Below are 20,578 nucleotides of genomic sequence, written 5' to 3' on the forward strand. Positions count from 1 at the left end.
GAAATCCTTTCAGACTTGCATCACCGCAAGTTGAATCGGTTCAGCCGATCTATGCTAGACTTGGATCCTTGTCTCATGGTTCAAATAAAAAACCAACTAGCATGTACTAGATGGATTTACTGCTCGAGCCATGCCGGGCAACAAGAGCATCCAAAACAGGCATGTGATACATGGATGTGCTGCTCTAGCCATGCCGGGCAACAAGAGCAATCCAACAGTAACAAGGACTACTTATTCTGCAATTTACCATTCAGCCTAGAAGAGGAGACTCTCCATCTTCTGATTGATACAAAAATCAACAAAACTAGCAGGGAAGAACCATCCTGCAAATTACCATGCAAAGCTAGCAGGGAATAAACATCCTGCAAATAACAAAGCAGCCTAGAAAGAGGAGACTCTCCAATTTCTGGCTGTTACAATTATTCATACCAATATTACTGCTTTGTACCAAAGGAAAACAAATCTCCTAGTGCGCGTGGCTGTCCTTTTTTGCTTCTTGTGCTCCCATAGGTTGTTTCCGTTTACGATTGGGGCAATCTTTGGCTTGATGGCCCTCTTCTTTGCAAAGGAAACACTTTCCAGCTTCAAATAGGGCTTGCCGTTCCTCTGGAGACAATCTCTCTTTGGTACTGGGCTTACTATTAGGTCGCTGGTCCACATCAAACTTGACTTCGGTTGTCTTGGCAAATTTTTTTTCGTGAAAGAGTCATCCTGCTGCTTACCTTTGAATCCTGGAGTCATCCCTTGCATGAGAGCATAGGCTGTAGTAGCATTCTCAATCAGTTGAGATATGTTGGAGGCCTTTGTCTTGGTGCAATAGTCACGAAGCTCCTTTGGCAGCCCACAACAATACTTTTCCACCTGCTCAGACAATGATACGGTCCTATACGAGCTGACTGGCAATAAGGCCTCCCAGAACTTTTTGTTATACTCTTCAAGATTCTTACGGTTTGCGGCATCCAGCTTATGCCATGCTGTCATTATATCCACTTCAAAAGTGGTGGTGAGCCAAGCAGATGAGAAAACTTGCTTGAACTCAATCCAAGTGTTAGGGGCTTTACCCTGCAAAAGCAAATTGGTCCACCATTGGAGTGCGTTACCCTTCAAGAAGGTGGCTGCCTTTCGTACCTTGGAAGACTCTGTGAAATGACCACCGAAATAGACAGCATCAAACTGTTGCACAAATGTCAGGGCCTTCAATCTATCCTGCATCCCATTGAAGGTTTCAAACTTCACAGCTGCCCCTCCCTCCTTATAATCTTTCAGCTTACCTTTGGGAGTAAGATTATCATAAACTGGGGGCTGTAAATATGGTGGAGGCATCGTGGATCCCATATTCTGTACCATATCGCCTGTGCCCATGGTGGGGTTGACCATTCCAGATCCCATTCCTTGCATCTGTGGCACACTCCAAGTGTTGCTTATCATTCCTGGCATCCCTGTCTGTATACCAGGCTGCATCCCTATGTTTGCATACATCATATTGGCATTTGCAGGGGGCATTCCACCCTCCATATGCTGCTGCAAATTCTGCATTCCTGGCTGGAAACTACCCAAGTATGTACTAGGTATACCAAGCCCTTCGGTGGGCTGTCCCACCATTGACTGAAAAACCGATCCTCCGCCAAAATATCCTGGATGCTTCATGGGCTGAGGAAGGACTTGCTGTCCTTGATTAACTGAATGAAAAGTATTGACATTACCCGCTACAGGGGTGACTGTGGGCATCTCTGGTGGCTGTCTACTGAAAGATACACGCTTCTGAGTCGTCTTATGCTTTGTCTGCTTCTTCTCAGCTGTCTTTTTGCTTCCAGGGGGAGCATTACCACCAGGATAAGCTTGCATAATCTCCATGAAAGTCTGTTGCAGCTGTGACAGGGCTCCCACTGCACTTTGCATTTGTAACTGAAAAGGGCATTGGGATCAAGCTCCTCTGCCTCATCTAACTCGTCCTGCGAATCCTCAGTGGCATGCTCAGGAGAAACATGCTGTCCCTCATTATTTTGCTCTTCTTCACCCTCATTGGTGTTGTGCTCCATCTCAAAGCTGTCTGCTTCCTGCTCGGAGATAGTCAGTGATCTCTCATGGTGCAACATGATTGTTGATGATATGGCTGTAACGAAAATGCAATGCAACACTCCCAGGGCTCACCTCTATAGGAAGATGGTGATATCCCGGCAATGGAACCATTGAAACCGGCCTTCAGTTTCCTAAAGGGTAGTAGACCATAACTTGCATTGCATATTCATTATTCACAGCCTCATTGCATCATTTTCAACCACTTAACTTAAACAACACCACTTAGAAAACAATTTGAGAAATAACTGGATGGAGGCGAGAGTGTCCCTGCTCAATGAAACCTAGTACAAAACACCACACTGGCCCCAAACACTTGGCGCCCCTTCCGGTATTTATTTATTTCTTTGGGAATGAAATTGGTACATACAACAAGGGCTCTCCATTGTGCTCTGCCCCACGGGCAATTCCACTGTCCAAGCCAAACCTTGGCTGTAAACTGCATTCCATCCTAGTGCACACACTAGCACCCAAGTGCCAAGGCAAAGCTAAGGCATTCACCATTTGTCCATGACCAACTGTAAAAGTATCCAAGCATTCCACAAAGACTGTAACCAACTGTTAATGACCAGGCATCCAGACACTTCCCAAAAATCTCCAAATGCAATCACATGAAAAGGACAGCGACAAGAGAACTCAAACCAGCTTCAACTGACTTCAATCCAGCTCCGAAACACCTCCAGAAGCGACACATCCAGCGTTGAGGCTAGCAAGAGTAACAGGCAGCTAGGAGAGGGGAAGGAAGAGAGGGATTACGAGCTGGAATCAGAGAGAGAGAAAAAGCAAGAGGATCACGGGCAGGAAAGAGAAGATGAGCAGGCCATACAGCAAGGGAAAGGGGCCGCACAACAGTGAATAACCGTCCGTACAGTAGCCTTTGGAATCTGTGCAGCAGCAGCAGCATTAATGACATCCATACAGCCAGCAAATAAACGTCCGTACAGCCAGCAAAATCACTCCTACTAGCAGGAAAATCATCCGTACAGTCCGCCTTGGATCCCGTACAACAGCACGTGAAAGGTCCATACAATCAGCCTAGAAAAATGTGCATCTGTCCGTACAGCCAGCAATTAAGACCTTGGGAGTAGTGCAGCAGCCTGTACACTTGCAGCCAGCCTCGATCAGCAGCATGTACAACAGTACGGCTGCTTCAAATCACCAACAGCAGGTCCGTACAGCCGTACGGTGACCTCGAGGAGCGTGCAATAGCCGTACAGCATGCAATGTGCGTAGGACTCTGTACAGCCAATGATCAAAGCGCCTTGGGATTCGTGCCAAAAAATGTGAGCAAAGGAGCAGCCTTGAAAATCGTGCAACAGCAAGTAACGTGGGGAAAAAGCGATCTCCAAAAAAAAATGCGTGAAAAATGAATCCTCCCATAGAAAACGTACGTTGGCCTTGGAAGGAGAGGAAGAGGGTAGGTATGCATGAGGGAATGCCACGTGGCCCCCTCATTAAAGTTCTAACCCTTGCAAACCAATGGAACATTGGTTATTGGTTTGCCCCTCACATTAAAATCCTAACCCCTTCTAACCAATGAAACATTGGTTTCCTTGGGCCTAACTTTAAGACCCCTCTAAACCTTGCCTTGCCCCTAGCAAGTAGGCCTAGTGTGTACACCTAGGGACTTATGGGAACTGTCTCTTCCCTTGGGCTAGCCCCCTAAGCCAAAGTAAGTCACGGTTCATAACTTCACGTCCCCGTGACACTTTCTCATTTGCCAGATGGAATCCCCATGGGTGTAGGAGACTTCCTACCTCAAGGTGTTCAACCTTATTGATCTCACATTTTTGGCACTTCAATACATAACCTTGGACGTCCTTATCTATTCCAAGCCAAAAGAATTGTTTCTTTAGAAGCGCATACGTCTTCTAAATTCTGGAGTGTCCAGCACTCGGACTATTATGACACCCGAAAAAATTTGGCGCCTAATGTCATTATTATCCGGGACAAATACTCTACCCTTGAAGAACAGGTAGCCATCTTGAACAGTATATATTTTCCATTTGGGTCCTTTATCACTAATATGTGATGTGTCACCATCTCCTCAATGAAAGCTCCTCGATTATTTGGATCCCTCGTCATTATTGCTTTTCGTATTTTAGAAACGTGAGGATCAAACTCACATTTTTTATTCAAACAGAAGTTGCTGCTCCTCCCTTTCTACTTCCCTCTCCCTTCAACCCCTCCCCTCCCTCTCTTAGCCCCCCCGCTGCATCCCCTTCTTCTCTCAACCCTCCCCTCAGCCCCTTCACCGCCTCCCCCTTCCTCGCCTCCCCACCTTCCCCTTCCTCGTCTCCCCCTTCCCTGCCTCCCCCTCCCGGCCTCTCCCTCCCCGCCTCCTCTCCCCCTCTACCCACCTTCCTCCCTCCCCCCTCCCCGCCTCCCCCTCCTAGCCTCTCCCTCCCCGCCTCCTCTCCCCCCTCTACCCGCCTCTGGGGAGCACATCTTTTAGACATCCGTGGACAAAGTTTCCCCCTCAGCATTTGTGCGTGTGCTATCCCCAGTTGACTTCCCTCCTCTTGATAGGAGGAACTTTTCTCAAGAGGGGGCTTTCTGCACTACCAGGTTGGGTAGGATCTTCCATCCGGCCTCTTCCTCTAGCAGATGAGGATTGTCAGTTGGAACATTCACCACCGCCATTAAGAGCTGATTTGTAACCAACTTCATCCAGGTGTTACTAGGTGGACCCATTGATATTCTTATAATCAGGAACACAAATTGGATGTCAAGGATTGTCCTCAGTCGGGTAAGCTTTTCTCTCAGGCCATACTTTTTGGTCACCGGCCTTGGGCACCAGGGGAGGAGGAACACGATGTGAAGTAGAAGCAAATGACGAAGCAGGAAGGGGAGCTGATGATGGAGTAGGAAGGTGAGTGATGACAAAGCAGGAAGGTGAGCTGATGACGAGGTAAGAAGGGAAGCAGGAAAAGGAGGGAAGCTGATGTCGAAGCAGGAGGTGAGCTGATGATGAGGCTAGAAAGGAAGCAGGGAAGGAAGGGGAGCTGATGTCGAAGCAGGAGGTGAGCTGATGACGAGGCGAGAAAGGAAGCAGGGAAGGAAGGGGAGCTGATGTCGAAGCAAGAGGTGAGCTGATGACGAGGCGAGAAAGGAAGCACGGAAGGAAGGGGAGCTGATGTCGAAGCAGGAGGTGAGCTGATGACGAGGCTAGAAAGGAAGCAGGGAAGGAAGGGGAGCTGATGTCGAAGCAGGAGGTGAGTTGATGACGAGGCTAGAAGGAAGCAGGGAAGGAAGGGGAGCTGATGTTGAAGCAGGAGGTGAGCTGATGACGAGGCTAGAAAGGAAGCAGGGAAGGAAGGGGAGCTAATGTCGAAGCAGGAGGTGAACTGATGACGAGGCTAGAAAGGAAGCAGGAAAGGAGGGGAGCTGATGACAAAGTAGAAGGTGAGATGATGAGAGGAAGGGGAGCTGAAGCAGGAAGGTGAGCTGATGACGAGGAAGGTGAGCTGATGACGAGGAAGGGGAGCTGTTGTCGAGGTGTTGGCAAGGCCTGCTGAGAGATAGCGAGAGAGTGGGGTGGGTGATAACAAGAGGGGGAGCTGATGGTGATGAGAAGGGGAGCTGATGGAGAAGCACGGAGTAGAGCAGAGAAGGGCAGATCAGATGAAGGAGCTACGTTTGAGAGGACAGCAAGGTGGCAGTTTTTAGCAGGCTGTCCAAGATAGAGAAGCGTTCCAAGGACCCTCCCAGGCTGCCCACGAGGAAGAGGCGATTTGCTGCAGGCTGCCAGGGAAAGTGAGGCGCAACTGGAAGAAGGGCTGCCGGGAGAGATGCGATCAAAGAGAGGGTGTTGCTCGGAGTGATGCGATCCAAGAAAAGAGGTGAACATGGGGAGATGACATAGGAGTGAACAGGGGTGACCTAGGAGTGAACAGGGGTGACCTAGAGGTGAACATGGGTGATAGAGAGGTGAACATGGGGAGCTGACATAGAAGTGAACAAGGGTGACCTAGGAGTGAACAGGGGTGACCTGGAGGTGAACATGGGTGACAGAGAGGTGAACATGGGTGACAGAGAGGTGAAGATGGGGAGGTGACATAGGAGTGAACAGGGATGAGTGAACAGGGTGACTTGGAGGTGAAATGGTTGACAGAGAGGTGAACATCGGGAGGTGACCTAGGAGTGAACAGGGGTGACCTAGGAGTGAACAGGGGTGACTTAGGAGTGAACAGGGGTGACTTGAAGGTGAACATGGGTGACCTAGAGGTGAACATGGGGAGGTGACATAGGAGTGAACAGGGGTGACCTAGAGGTGAACAGGGATGACCTAGAGGTGAACATGGGTGACAGAGAGGTGAACATGGGGAGCTGACATAGAAGTGAACAGGGGTGACCTAGGAGTGAACAGGGGTGACTTGGAGGTGAACATGGTTGACCTAGAGGTGAACAGGGGGAGGTGACATAGGAGTGAACACGGGTGACCTAGAGGTGAACATGGGTGACAGAGAGGTGAACATGGGGAGCTGACATAGAAGTGAACAGGAGTGACCTAGGAGTACACAGGGGTGACTTGGAGGTGAACATGGGTGACCTAGAGGTGAACAGGGGGAGGTGACATAGGAGTGTGTTGAGATTCAGCATCTCCAGGCGTGGCCAGCCGACCAGCCCCCATGCAGCAAGGGGAGCCAGAGGGGGTAGGCTGGCCGACCAGCTGGTCGGCCCAGTTGGCCTGACCGACCAGGCTGGTCGGTCCAGCCAAACTGGCCGACTCCCCCCCTTGGCCTGCCCTATAAAAGGGCCTCCTTCCCTTCATTTCCTCTATCACTTCTTGCAGCTCCTCAAGGCTCCAGCATACAGCCTGCTCCTGACCATCCCCTCAGAGCCCCCTCTCAGCTGCTCAGTTGGCTGCCCACACTCCTGCAGCAGATCTTGCCTCTTCAGGGCTCTTGCCTCCCCGCTCCAGGCCTCTACAGTTCCCTTGTTCCAAGGTTCCTGCCTCTTCACCCAGGCTCCTTCAGCCTCCTCTTCTCTAGGCTCTTGCCTCCTCAGTTCAGGCTCCTCTAGCCTCTTCACTCCAGGCCCCTGCCTCTTCGTTTCAGGCTTCTCCTGCCTCCGTGCTCTCAGGCTTCAGCTTTCTTGTGTTCCCCCTTTTTTTCTCTGCTTCAGTTCAGCCTCTCCTGCAGCTCCTGTTTTCTATCTTATTCAAGATATCTTGTATTTCAGTTGCTGCCCTGGTTTAAGGGCTGATTTACAGCAGATCAGTGGTGGTACATTTTGTTATCTCTAGTGTTCTCTGTGTGGCTCTATAATTTCAGTTTGTTTGCATCTTCCGCTGCCATTTTAATATGGTATCAGAGCACCAGGTTACTCTCTGATCTGGGAACTTCTATATTGATGAAGTTGAAGAAGTTTGTCCTCGTCAGCAACTCTCCTTCCCACTGACTACAGAGCTCTCTTCTCCCCTCCCTATATATTTTTTTTGTGATTTTTATTTTTTTTTGCCGGTAGCCCGGGCTATCAATAGCAGCCTACTGCTTCATCAAGAGCCTCTCCCCCCCTTCCTTCATCGCGCATCGGGTCAGCTCCCGTCTTCACCCGTACGACTTTATTCAGGGGTTTCTGGCTGAACTTATTGGCTCTTGATCTTTGGGTTCGATTGTTGAGATTGGCCCTGTTCTAGACCTTGATCTTTTCACCAGCCCCGTTCTCTTCAGCCCCTTGTTGCTGTCCATTCCCTTTTTCAGTTATGGCTGATGAAACAAAGGATTCTACTCCGGATCTTCGCGTATCTCCTATGTCCAGTTTCTTTCAAGAGTCTGACAAGCCTGTACGTATTCCCACTCTTCCTACATTTCCAGATGCTCGGCAGTTAGATGGGACCAATTATTCTCTTTGGAAAATTCAGATGGCGTCTGTATTGGAATCTTATGATCTTGCTGAGTTTGTTGATCCCGGGATCCCTCGTCCGTCACCTGAGGAGGAGCCACATGCTTCTCTTATCTGGGATAAATTGAATACTCGTGTACGCTCGTTCATCTTTCTCAATTGTCAACCAGGGGTTCTCAATCATATCAAGCATCTTACTTCTGCATGTGCTATTTGGGAATTTCTTGATGGCATGTATCTTCGCGTCACTCCCATGAAACGTATTTCCTTGGAAGTTCAGCTTCGTCGCCTCGATCCAACTACTTCTCCTTCCATACGGGACCACATCAACAAAATGCAGAGCATGCATCAGGACATCCTCCATGCAGGCAAGGCTATCTCCTCCGAAGATATGGCTATTACTCTCTTATCTCATGTTATTACTGACAGTCAATATGCAGCATTCTATTCTTCTCTTATTACCTCTGGCCGCCTCAGCACCATCACTTGGGAGGAACTTGTCCCCATGATGATGGATCAGGAGGAACAGTTCACTAAAACCTCTGATGGTTCTTCTGAGGCTCTTGTGGCCCATCGTCCCAAATCACGATCCAAGAATGCCCCGTCCTCTGCCAATAACTCATCTCCTTCAGGTCCCTCCAGTGACCGTCCTGCTCCCAAAGGTAATTGCAATCACTGTGGCACTCCTGGCCATTATTGGCGCAATTGTCCATACCGCAAACACAAACGAGCTGACGCACCTCTGGCCGCTGCGGCTGATGCTTCCCTTACCCCTACTCCTGCATTTGTTCACCTTGAGCTCTTGAATTCGGTCCCCCTTCCTGCAGCAGAGTCATTGGCTCTCCATAGCTCCGATGCTCGTGAATGGATTGTTGATAGTGGGGCCTCTCGGCATATGACCCCCTCCTCCTCACTGCTCCAGGATCTCACTCCTCATTCTGGTCGTGTCTGCATCGGCGATAAGCACTCTATTCCTGTTCATTCAGAGGGCTCTCTTGATATTATTCCTGATGGCAAAGGGGGTAAACACTCTTCTCGTGTTCTTTATGTTCCGTCTCTCGGCTTTCATCTCCTTTCGGTTCATCAGATTTGTCAAAACAATATGAAAGTTGAGTTTGAAGCAGCCTCTGTCACCATCCGTGATCGTGCCACCGGACAGCCGGTTTGGACCGGCCATTCTACTAATGGTATCTACAAGCTTGTTGCCCTTCCCTCCCTTACAGGAACCTCTCTTGGCGACCTTTGGCATTATCGGTTTGGTCATTTACACATTGATGCTCTTCATCGTGCTTTCCGTGATCAGCTTGTCCTCGGCCTCCCTAACGTCGGCACTCGCCAAGGTCTCTGTCCCTCTTGCATATTGGGCAAACAACATCGCGAGCCGTTCGCTCATCATGCCTCTCGCCGTGCCACTGTTCCGCTTGGTCTTGTTCACCTCGACCTATGTGGCCCTATGCAGATTATGTCCCTTGGAGGAGCCTCGTACTACATGCTCCTTGTTGATGATTTCAGTCGCTACTCTTGGATCTATTTTCTTTCCCACAAGGATCTGGCTTTCAGTCGTTTCCAGACCTGGCTAGCCATGGTGGAAAAAGAATCCAATCACTCCCTCAAAATTCTTCGTGCTGATAAAGGTGGTGAATTCACCTCTCTCGAGTTTGATCGGTTCTTGAGTAGTCATGGTGTCAAACGGGAATTTGCCAACACAGGTACCCCTTCTGATAATGGTGTGGTTGAACGTAAACATCGTACCGGTGTTGAAATGGCTCGGACCATGCTCACTCACAGTCAACTCCCTCAGTCTCTTTGGGCCGAGGCCATGATGACCGCCATCCATACTCTTAATCGCTCTCCGACATCAGCAGTCCCAGGCATGACCCCTTATCAGGCTTACTATGGATCTAAGCCCGATGTTTCCCATTTTCGAGTATTTGGCTGTGATGCTTATGTTCATATTCCTAAATCTGATCGTGGAAAGCTTGATCCTAAGTCCCACAAGCTCTTGTTCGTAGGCTACAACTCCGTCTCCACTGGCTATCGCCTCTATGATCCTCGCCGCCGCATTACCTCCGTGAGCAGGGATGTTCTTTTCGACGAGCAGGTCCTTCCGACATCCTCCGACTCTCCTCCTGTTCTTGGAGATCCGTCCGATGCCCCGGAGCCCTCTCTCCCTCCACCTGCCTCGTCCCCCGGTACATCACCTCCTATTCTCTCTCCTCCGCCTCCTTCTCCGGCTCCACCCTCGTCTGCTCCTCCTTTGGCACCCCGCTCGGTACGTGTTCCGCGATGGCTCATTGATACTCTCCGCTCCTCCGGTCTTGAGGATCCCTACTCCGAACCACCCCCTGATGATGGGCCTCGTCGCTCTCATGGCCATCTCCCACCGTCCTCTTCTGATCCCCTTCATGTCAATTATGCCCTTATGTCTCGCATCCTCGCCACTCGTGAGCCCACTACCGTTCCTCAGGCTCTGGCCCAGCCTCATTGGAAACAGGCTATGGAAGCGGAAATTCATGCTCTTCTTCGGAACCACACCTGGGACCTTGTCCCTCGTCCCTCACATCGTTCCGTCATTGGTGTCCGGTGGATTTTCAAAACAAAATACGCCTCTGATGGTTCTGTCGACAAGTATAAAGCTCGGCTGGTGGCTAAAGGCTATGCCCAACGACCCGGCATCGACTATGGAGAGACCTTTGCACCTACCGCCCGGATGAGCACCATCCGCAGCAGACTTGTTCATGAAATGACCGCTATTGTAACGCTTAAGGGGGTGAGAGATAAGCTATTTGATGGTGATGTTCATGAAGAGGTATATGTGGATCAGCCGCCCGGCTTCATTAATTCTCGTTCTCCTTTCATGGTCTGTCGCCTTCGCAAGGCTCTCTACGGTCTCAAGCAAGCTCCTCGGGCCTGGAATCAGCGTATTGATACCTTCTTCTGCCGCCAAGGACTTCTTCGCTCTCTGGCTGATCCCAATCTTTATCTTTTTCATGAAGGACAGCTTCATACCTTCATCATTCTTTATGTGGATGATTTAATCCTCACCGGGAGTCATACCAATCATATCCTTGCCATTAAAGTTGCTCTTCAAACTGAATTTGAGATGACGGATATGGGCCTTCTCCATTTTTTCTTGGGTCTTGAGATTTGGCAGACTAAGAGGGGATATTTTGTCTCTCAGCAACGCTATGTTCAAGAGCTCCTCGAAACTTTCCACATGGCTGACTGTCGGCCCATCACCTCTCCCATGGATCCCAACGCTAAACTCTCTGCTTCTGGGTCCACTGTTTATCCTGATGCCTCCCTCTACCGCCAGCTTGTTGGATCTCTTCTTTGGCTACTTAACACTCGACTGGATCTCAGCTTCTCTGTCGGCACCCTCAGTACCTTCATGCAAACCCCTTCGCTTTCTCATTGGCAAGCTGCTCGACGTCTCCTCCGCTATCTTCAGGGGACCTCTACTTTCGGGCTCTTTTATGCTGCCGGTGGTTCCTCTCTTTCCCCGCTCACTCTCCGAGGTTGGAGTGACTCCGATTGGGCTGGCGACCCCGATTCTTGCCGCTCTACCACGGGCTATGTTTTCTCCTTTGGCTCTGCGGCTATCTCCTGGTCCAGTAAACGCCAACCCACGGTCGCCCTATCTTCCACCGAGGCTGAGTATCGGGCTATGTGTAGTGCCACCTGTGAGGCTGTGTGGCTTCGGCGCCTTCTTCTCGATTGTGGTTTTCAGCAATCCACTTCTACCACACTTTTTTGTGACAATCAAAGCTGTATTGCCCTTGCTCGCAATCCGGTCTTTCATGCTCGGACAAAACACATTGAAATTCAGTACCACTACACGCGAGAGAAGGTTCTTGACGGTACCATTGTGCTCCTCTTCAGCACCACTTCCGACAACGTCGCCGACATATTTACCAAATCTGTTTCTCCTCCCCTTCTCCAACGTCATACCAGCTCTCTGGGTCTTGTGCCACACCCTGGAGCTGAGAGGGGGTGTTGAGATTCAGCATCTCCAGGCGTGGCCAGCCGACCAGCCTCCATGCAGCAAGGGGAGCCAGAGGGGGTAGGCTGGCCGACCAGCTGGTTGGCCCAGTTGGCCTGACCGACTAGGCTGGTCAGTCCAGCCAAACTGGCCGACTCCCCCCCTTGGCCTGCCCTATAAAAGAGCCTCCTTCCCTTCATTTCCTCTTATCACTTCTTGCAGCTCCTCAAGGCTCCAGCATACAGCCTGCTCCTGACCATCCCCTCAGAGCCCCCTCTCAGCTGCTCAGTTGGCTGCCCACAGTTGCTGCCCACACTCCTGCAGCAGATCTTGCCTCTGCAGGGCTCTTGCCTCCCCGCTCCAGGCCTCTACAGTTCCCTTGTTCCAAGGTTCCTGCCTCTTCACCCAGGCTCCTTCAGCCTCCTCTTCTCTAGGCTCTTGCCTCCTCAGTTCAGGCTCCTCTAGCCTCTTCACTCCAGGCCCCTGCCTCTTCGTTTCAGGCTTCTCCTGCCTCCGTGCTCTCAGGCTTCAGCTTTCTTGTGTTCCCCCTTTTTTTCTCTGCTTCAGTTCAGCCTCTCCTGCAGCTCCTGTTTTCTATCTTATTCAAGATATCTTGTATTTCAGTTGCTGCCCTGGTTTAAGGGCTGATTTACAGCAGATCAGTGGTGGTACATTTTGTTATCTCTAGTGTTCTCTGTGTGGCTCTATAATTTCAGTTTGTTTGCATCTTCCGCTGCCATTTTAATAGAGTGAACATGGGTGACCTAGAGGTGAACAAGGGTGACCTAGAGGTGAACATGGGTGACAGAGAGGTGAACATGGGGAGCTGACATAGAAGTGAAGAGGGGTGACCTAGGATGAGAACAGGGGTGACTTGGAGGTGAACATGGGGAGGTGACATAGGAGTGAACAGGGGTGACCTAGAGGTGAACAGGGGTGACCTAGAGGTGAACATGGGTGACAGAGAGGTGAACATGGGGAGCTGACATAGAAGTGAGCAGGGGTGACCTAGGAGTGAACATGGGTGACCTGGAGGTGAACATGGGTGACAAAGAGGTGAACATGGGGAGGTGACATAGGAGTGAACAGGGGTGACCTAGGAGTGAATAGGGGTGACCTAGAGGTGAATAGGGGTGACAGAGAGGTGAACATGGGGAGCTCACATAGAAGTGAACAGGAGTGACCTAGGAGTAAACAGGGGTGACCTGGAGGTGAACATGGGTGATAGAGAGGAACATGGGGAGGTGACATAGGAGTGAACAGGGATGACCTAGGAGTGAACATGGGTGACAGAGAGGTGAACATGTGGAGCTGACATAGGAGTGAACATGGGTGACCTAGGAGTGAACAGGGGTGACTTGGAGGTGAACATGGGTGACCTAGAGGTGAACATGGGGAGGTGACATAGAAGTGACCTAGGAGTGAACAGGGGTGACTTGGAGGTGAATATGGGTGACCTAGAGGTGAACATGGGGAGGTGACATAGGAGTGAACAGGGGTGACCTAGGAGTGAACAGGGGAGGTGAACATGGGGAGGTGACATAGGAGTGAACAGGGGTGACCTAGGAGTGAACAGGGGTGACCTGGAGGTGAACATGGGTGACAGAGAGGTGAACATGGGGAGGTGACATAGGAGTGACCTAGGAGTGAACAGGGGTGACTTAGAGGTGAACAAGGGTGACAGAGAGGTGAACATGGGGAGCTGACATAGAAGTGAACAGGGGTGACTTGGAGGTGAACATGGGTGACCTAGAGGTGAACATGGGTGACAGAGGTTCAACCTGAGTGACAGGGGTGAAAGTGCAAGTCTCGACATGTGACTATTTCTCCATTATGTCAAAAGTGTCTAGCACGTGTCATCATCCAGCTTTCATTCTTGTTTCTTGCAAGCATATGAGATCTGCCAGGGCTGCGAAAGAGTTCCTATGAACCAAACCTGTCACAGGGGTGCGAAGAATCCCTTCGGAGGGAAGCGGATCAATGGTGTGACCCCTTTCCCTTTGTCCAAGGGAGCTGATGGAAGGGACCGCTCTGCCCCAACCCCTGTTGCCCCCCCTCTCCCTCAGCCCCTCCCTCTCCCCCAGCCCCTCCCCTCCCTCTCCCTCTCCCTCTCCCCTCCCTCTCCCCCTTCCCTCTCAGCCCACCCTCACAGCCCGCCTCCCCTCATCCCTCCTCCTCTCCCTCTGCCCCCCCTCCTTCGCTGCACCCTCTCCCCCGCTGCCCTACTCCTTATCCACCCTCTCCCGCTGCCCCCTCTCCCCCGCTGCCCTCCACCTCGCCCACCTCTCCCGCAGCCCCCCCTACCCCGCTGCCCCCTCTCCTCCTCAGGCACCCTCTCCCGCTGCCCCCCTCCTCCCCTCTCTCCTGCTCCCCTCCCTCCCGCTCCGTACACCCCTCCTCCCTACCCGGCCCCCTACCGGCCTCCTCCTTCACCTCTCAGCCCCCTGCTTCCGCCTCTCTCTCAGCTGCCCTCTCTCTCTCTCAGACCCTCCTCTGTCCTCCTTTCTCTCAAACTCCTCTGTCCTCTTCTCTCTCTCCCTCCTGGCCTTCTCCGCCTAGCCTCTTCTTTTGGACGGAACTTTTTCTTTTTTCTTTTTGTTTGAGTCGGCCTACTCACCTTGATTGGCGATGGATTTCCATTCAGCACAATCCTACTCCACTTCCACCGGCCACGAAAGCAATTACAATTTTAAAAGACGAGTTGCAGCAGCCTAAGAAAGATGTAGAGCACGAAAGTTCTACCACGTTGATCGCACGCAGCTATGGGTCTCACCTTTCCAGATCACAAGCCAGAGACTGGATGCTTGCAGCACTACCTTCAGACCTCACCCCTAGACTCAAAGATGTTCGTTTATTAGGGCGAGGTTTCTTCCAAGTTGTTTTTGATTCACCGGAGGCTGCAAGTGTTGTGCTCAAAGCTGGGTTTCTGCACTTGGGACATAGAAAGAATTTTTTTTACCCTTTCATGCTAGGCTTTGAACCTATGGAGGAGGCCAAGCAGGGTTTTCTTTTTTTGTCCGTTTTCCCGGTCTCCCATAGGTTTACCATCGCTTACTCTCGGTGATTGGGGAGTACTTTGGTATTGTCACTGAGATCCCCCCCCCCTTCCCTGGTTTGCCCTCAACAATTGCAGAGGCGATCAAGTCTGACGGGATTCCTAGGGTTAGGGTCCTTACACTGGACCCTAATTTATCAGATGATGATATCATGCTTTAGCATCCGGATGGTCCCTTCTTTCGATAGAGAGTGGAGATCGCGGGCAGACAGGATCAGTGTAGAATCAGCAGGACCGTTGAGCATTTCACCAAGGAATGCCCAAAAAAGAAGAGGCCCAAAAAGCCTTCAAGTACTGCTAGATTTCAAACATACGCAATACTGAAATTTCAGGCAAAACATTGACTAAGGGGTGAACTCTTGGATCAGCTTTTCCTTCTGAGGATTCAGAAGAGGCAAAGCTCCTCCAGCATCTTTTGCTCGTTGTTGTGGTACCGATTTCACATACACACAGTATTGGAATTTCAGGCCAAGCATTGACTAAGGGGTGAACTCTATGGATCGGCTTCTCTTTTTTAGGACTTGGAAGAGGCAAAGCTCATCCAGCAACTTTGACTGTGGATGTACCCTCATTCCCTTCTTCAAAGGATTAAGCTCATCTAGCATCTTTTGACTGAGGATATGTGACATGACCGTACCTCATTCACTTCTTCAAAGGATCTGGAGGGAATCCTAGAGAAGCTCAAGAAAGATGTATTGCTTTCCTAGGACTTCAAGGCAGGCTTTCCACTTTTCCATCAGAGCATGAGGATTTAGTGTTATTATTACTCACCTTGGATCAGGCATTGAGTAGCATAGTAACCGCCTTCATGGTTTGCTACAACCTTTCATGGGGAAGACCTATCTCTAGAGCCTCCCCATGTAAGGTAGAGTCTTCAACATCGAATGAAAACAGGTTGAGAAGAGAGGTCGACCTGTACATTGAAAAACCTTCAAAAGGAGGAGAGGGGTGTAAATGTTGCTTTAGAAGTGGCGCAGCATGTGAGGGTACCAGTTCTCTTAGGCACATGCTACTCATCTCAGCGTTTGCATTGCCAAGACTTCAGAACGGGAAATGTGTGGCTGCTCACTCAGCTACATGATAGGGGTGAGCTCTGCTTGGTGCATGAGACCACCAAGAGAACGGGAAGGAGTGGATGACCAGCGCAATAGGATCTCAGCTTCTTGCTTTACTAGTGCAGTTGCTCTCCTTTTGTACAGACGTTATGAGACACAATTTATGGTACAACCCAACGGCCAGTGCAGGTCTCAGTTTTTATGTACAGGTCTTCCAAACCTTTCCTTCATACAGTTTTTGAACTAATACTCCGAACTTTAATTATTGTAAAATCCAATACCCCTCTCAGCTCTCCTTTCCATAGAAGGAACTTCCTACCTCTTCTGGTCCTTTTTGCAACCGTCTTTCTCCTTTTCCATGCCCCTTTCTAAACTCAAATGACAGCGGCCAATTTCTAAATGATTGTAAAATAATATATTAATGTTTTCATGTTCGAGCAAAAGCTCACATCTTTTACGTAATAATTATAAAACATGAAAATGCCCGAATCCTACAGATCAGAAAATTAAATGCTTTCAAACATTTGCGACCACGTAGGAGTTATACGACGCATTGGCAAAAGTAAAGCCTTCTGTTCCCCTTCTATTCATGGGCTTACATAGGCTCTGCCTCAGCATTCACAGTTCAGAGAATGTGCTTTATAGTGGGCCAAATTGCAAGGATAGCTCCGAGCCAATTTTGATCGAAACGTGTATTCAGATTGGATCGCAGCCTTTGCGATCAAATCAGATACTTGGATTTTGCTCCTTATTAAATGCGATTCTTCTTTTTCTATTGGATAAGTGAAAACCTTGAGATACGGAGGCAAAAAAAAAATCACAGAGACAGGTCCACAAATAAATAAATAGATAATTTTACGTTGTACATTAGAAGAAGACGTGAATAGATCAACTCAAGGAACAACTTGCGTCGACGCGCTTGAACAGAAAAGCATTTGTCAGGGATCTGGCCAGCCTGTGGATAAGCGTCTTTAAACGACACTGTCACCGGACGTATTTAGCTAGAAAAAGGTCCTGCTGCCTGCAACTTGTCCAAAGCCTACAGGGCTCATCTTAGAGCACAGTTAAAATCCTTACAATTGCACATCTAATGTTTCATTCATTGGTAGAGCGGTACACATTACAAGAAGGTTTTTGGCTTTCCGATAGGTTGTGTAGAATGATGTATTCGAAACTGTCTTCTCTTGTATTTTATCAACGGAATGAACTTTGAATAGTGAACTTAAAAAGGACCAGGATATGCATGGTACTAAGTAAAGGATGAGGTGACTTTAATTTTCGACAGGAGCGGAAAAGGCAGAGCATCTTCAAATGGAACGTAACAGCTGCTCTTCATGTGCGCTAAAATTTATGTTATGCTTCCGATGTTTAAGTACGAACTTTCGCATACGCCTAAACTTACACTCAGCCTTTCGTATGCATTTGATTGATGTAGCGCCTATACTTCAGCAGCAGTGATGTTTGGACAAGTTTTAAACGAAGAAATTCATCGTTTTCGAAAAGGAAGGCGTGCGATGTGCACGCTACGTTTAAGAAGCAGACAAGAGCTCACAGCTGTGTTGCAATTACCCGTAGAAATTTCACGGCAGTGACTAGATTCTGCAATTTGTACTTAAATTTGAAGAATGAAATGTCTGAAGCGTAGTCTGTTTCAACTTGTCCCTGAAAACAAACGGATTCCACAGATCATGTTTGCTCTTTACCGTTCCAGCAGCTACAAATTCCGAAAACCAGGAGACGCTCTAAAAATTTCTGTAATCAATTCTTCGGAGAAAACGCGTGCTATGCAGGAAAATTTGAGGGAGAAATGGAGGTGATCGCTGAGCAAAATCGATGTGGTAGGATGAAGGATGAAGCTGGCAATCAGCAAATTTGTGTCGAGGTTGTGGGGTTGATGAGAATATCAAACCTGCTCGTCTTCAACGGCCATCTCAACAATTGCAATGGTCTCATTGAAATTGAGAAGCCATGCTTGTTATATATTCCCATCGTCATTCATCACGATCATCATCATCGTTCATCATACTTTACAATAGCCTTACATATATTCCCATCATCATCATGTATTCCTATGGTCTGATTGAATTGAGAGGCCATGCTTCTTATATATTCCCATCGTTTCATCATCATCATACTTTAGAATAGCCTTACCGCCCTTACATTGAACATTGATAATTAAACAAGAGGCTCGGTGTGCCTCAAATGAGGGAGACTTGGCGAAACTTAGAGGAGAGAGAAAGACTCCATGGAGGGAGAGAGGGCAGGACTAAAAGGATGGTTGTCAGAGGATGTTAATGTTAGTTTGATTAAATTATTTCATGTTACAAATAGAGACCCCTTCTAGCAATCACTATGTCGTCATGTTTTGACCACATGTCAACCATATGTCGTCAGGCGTTAACCATATGTTGACCATGTATCGACCATGAGTTGACACATGTTAACCATGTGACAAGGCCATTATGAAACAAATGCACATGGAGTATTTACACTGCATTGACTAGAAGAGGCTGGAGAGTCATGAAGTTGCCCAAGCCATTAAGATAGCCAATGGCGCAACGGCTAAGGGAGATAGAAGGACCACCAATTAGGAGAAAGGGAGGAGATTCTTAACGAGGGGAGGGACCCTCCAAGGCACCATGGATGTGGATGAAGGAAGGGGGGAGGATCGGGCGGATTCATTCGCATTCGGCATTCTAGAGTGAGAGAGGAGTGTGAGGAGAGATAGACGCTGGAGCTACGAGCTCGCTCAAGAGGAGAGTGTGTGGAGAAGATAGAGGCTTGCACGACGAGCTCGGCCGTTGTAGCTTTGTGTCCACTATGGGGATAGACCTATGTACTTTGGCAGATATGGCCACCTCTTGTGACTTGTGACATCAGTTGTCCATTTTAGTGACTTATGTACTTTGGCCGACTTGGTCACTCACTCGTCCATTCTGTTTCTCTAGCATATGGGGTTGTTCATGACTCTAGCGTACATGATGATTGTTTCTCCTTGTGTTCATTCTCTAGGCTTCTCTTTTTGACATGACCATTACCTTGCATAGTGCGCTCATACGGCACGATTTACTCCATTACAACCTACAACGCTAGCACATCCGTGCACAGTGCAGTGATACACTATATTGTAGTCTACGACACCAGCAAAACACTTAGACAATGCAATCCACTGCATTAGAGCTTATCACACTCATGCTTCTCACACTGGTGGCCTTTGGCCTTGGGTAACACCTCTAAAAGGGATAGGGACCCCCCCCCCCCCTTCAGACAGTTTATGGTGGATTACAGTGGGACGTTGCTGGTGTTGAGTAGCAAGAGAGCAGTGATGTTCTAGGGTCCTAGAGGAGAGAGTTCTTATGCCAAGTAGTTTTGACATCCTTGAAGTAGCTAGTGAGAGTACTAGGAGGTGCCAACTAAACTTATACAAAAAGCATTATGTTAAACGAAAGTTCACAAAGTCCTCAGGTGAGCACAAAGTGAACCCATTGGAGCAGTAACCAAAGCAAGTAACTTCATCGAAACTCTCATTGATATGGACCAACGAGATCCCAAAGAAGAAGAAAGACAAAGGAGAGAGTGGGTGAAAGAGGAAAGTGCAAAGGATGAAGGATCCTTAGGAGCTCACTGAGTTCAAGACAGCTTCTGTTCTCCTCTTGCAACAATGTCTTCATCAACAACCACTTCGATGGGAGTAGTGACTACTTCAGCACCAGACTTGACATCTAGCGGTCAAGCTACTATTTCATTTGTTATGCATCACCTCAGCCCATTGAATCTAATTTCTACATCCATGACACCCATGGGTTCTCATTTTGCTCTGATCACGTCCCTACCATCTACGTTGCCATTCCCATTATCTCTGTTCTTTCCTACTGCTTATCCATCATACATGGCTTTGACTCCATCTTTCTCTTTCCCAACTGCCCTTGCACCCTCATGGATCCCCACATTTCCTATGTCCTCACCATCTACTTTCACAACAGTAGTGCCTGTAGCACATGTAGTACCATCTATTTCCTCTATGGCTACATCAGTAGTGACTTCACCAGTGTGATCCACTACAGGAGTGTTGTCTCATCAACGTCTCAACGTCTCCACCGCATGTCTCCATGGCATCCACATTTAGTATTGCTCTATTGGAAGGCCCTTCACTCGCTTCAGCCTATTGGGTGGGTATGGTGGTTCTGAATCTTGCAGAAAAAGCCAAACTTCTTGAGTTACTCAACAAGGTCCATGTGATTTGTCACTCAATGTCACTACCTCTTGGGAAACAAGTTTATTATCATCACCAATCATCAAGCTCTTAAATACTTATTGAATAAATCTACTCTTGGGGTTGTTTAAACATATGGATTATTATTTTTAAAAGAATTTGAATTTGACATTGTGGTGAGGGTTGGCCGAATGCATCAACCTGCGGACCACTTGCCCAAGCTAAGTTATGCGGAACCAGCCAGTGGTATTAAAGATGAATTACCTAATGCATGCCTTTTTGGAGTGTGATCACTACATGATGACTGCTTGTTTGCAATGGACTGAGCACTTTTCCCCATGGTATGCCAG

The 20,578-nt window shown here is 48.9% G+C and overlaps 1 protein-coding gene and 1 pseudogene across 2 annotated transcripts in view; both read right to left on the reverse strand.

Moving 5' to 3' along the window:
- LOC147895862 (uncharacterized) overlaps positions 1 to 17,950 on the reverse strand; it is a 121,341-nt gene extending 103,391 nt beyond the window's left edge. For both annotated transcript variants that reach the window (XM_087383000.1, XM_087382999.1), the window contains exons 1-2: positions 17,925 to 17,950; positions 17,585 to 17,677 (exon numbers count right to left, since the gene is read on the reverse strand). In XM_087383000.1, the coding sequence (XP_087239126.1) occupies positions 17,585 to 17,677; positions 17,925 to 17,945 (114 nt within the window). In that variant the 5' untranslated portion in view covers positions 17,946 to 17,950. The remainder of the gene's footprint in view (positions 1 to 17,584; positions 17,678 to 17,924) is intronic.
- Positions 467 to 1,899, reverse strand: LOC147895863 (uncharacterized; annotated as a pseudogene).
- Positions 17,951 to 20,578: the final 2,628 nt, after the last annotated feature.

This window comes from Dipteris shenzhenensis, chromosome 12 (assembly GCF_047967505.1).
Source record: "Dipteris shenzhenensis isolate YYH24624 ecotype China chromosome 12, Dip_SZ_1.0, whole genome shotgun sequence".
NCBI lineage: Eukaryota > Viridiplantae > Streptophyta > Polypodiopsida > Gleicheniales > Dipteridaceae > Dipteris > Dipteris shenzhenensis.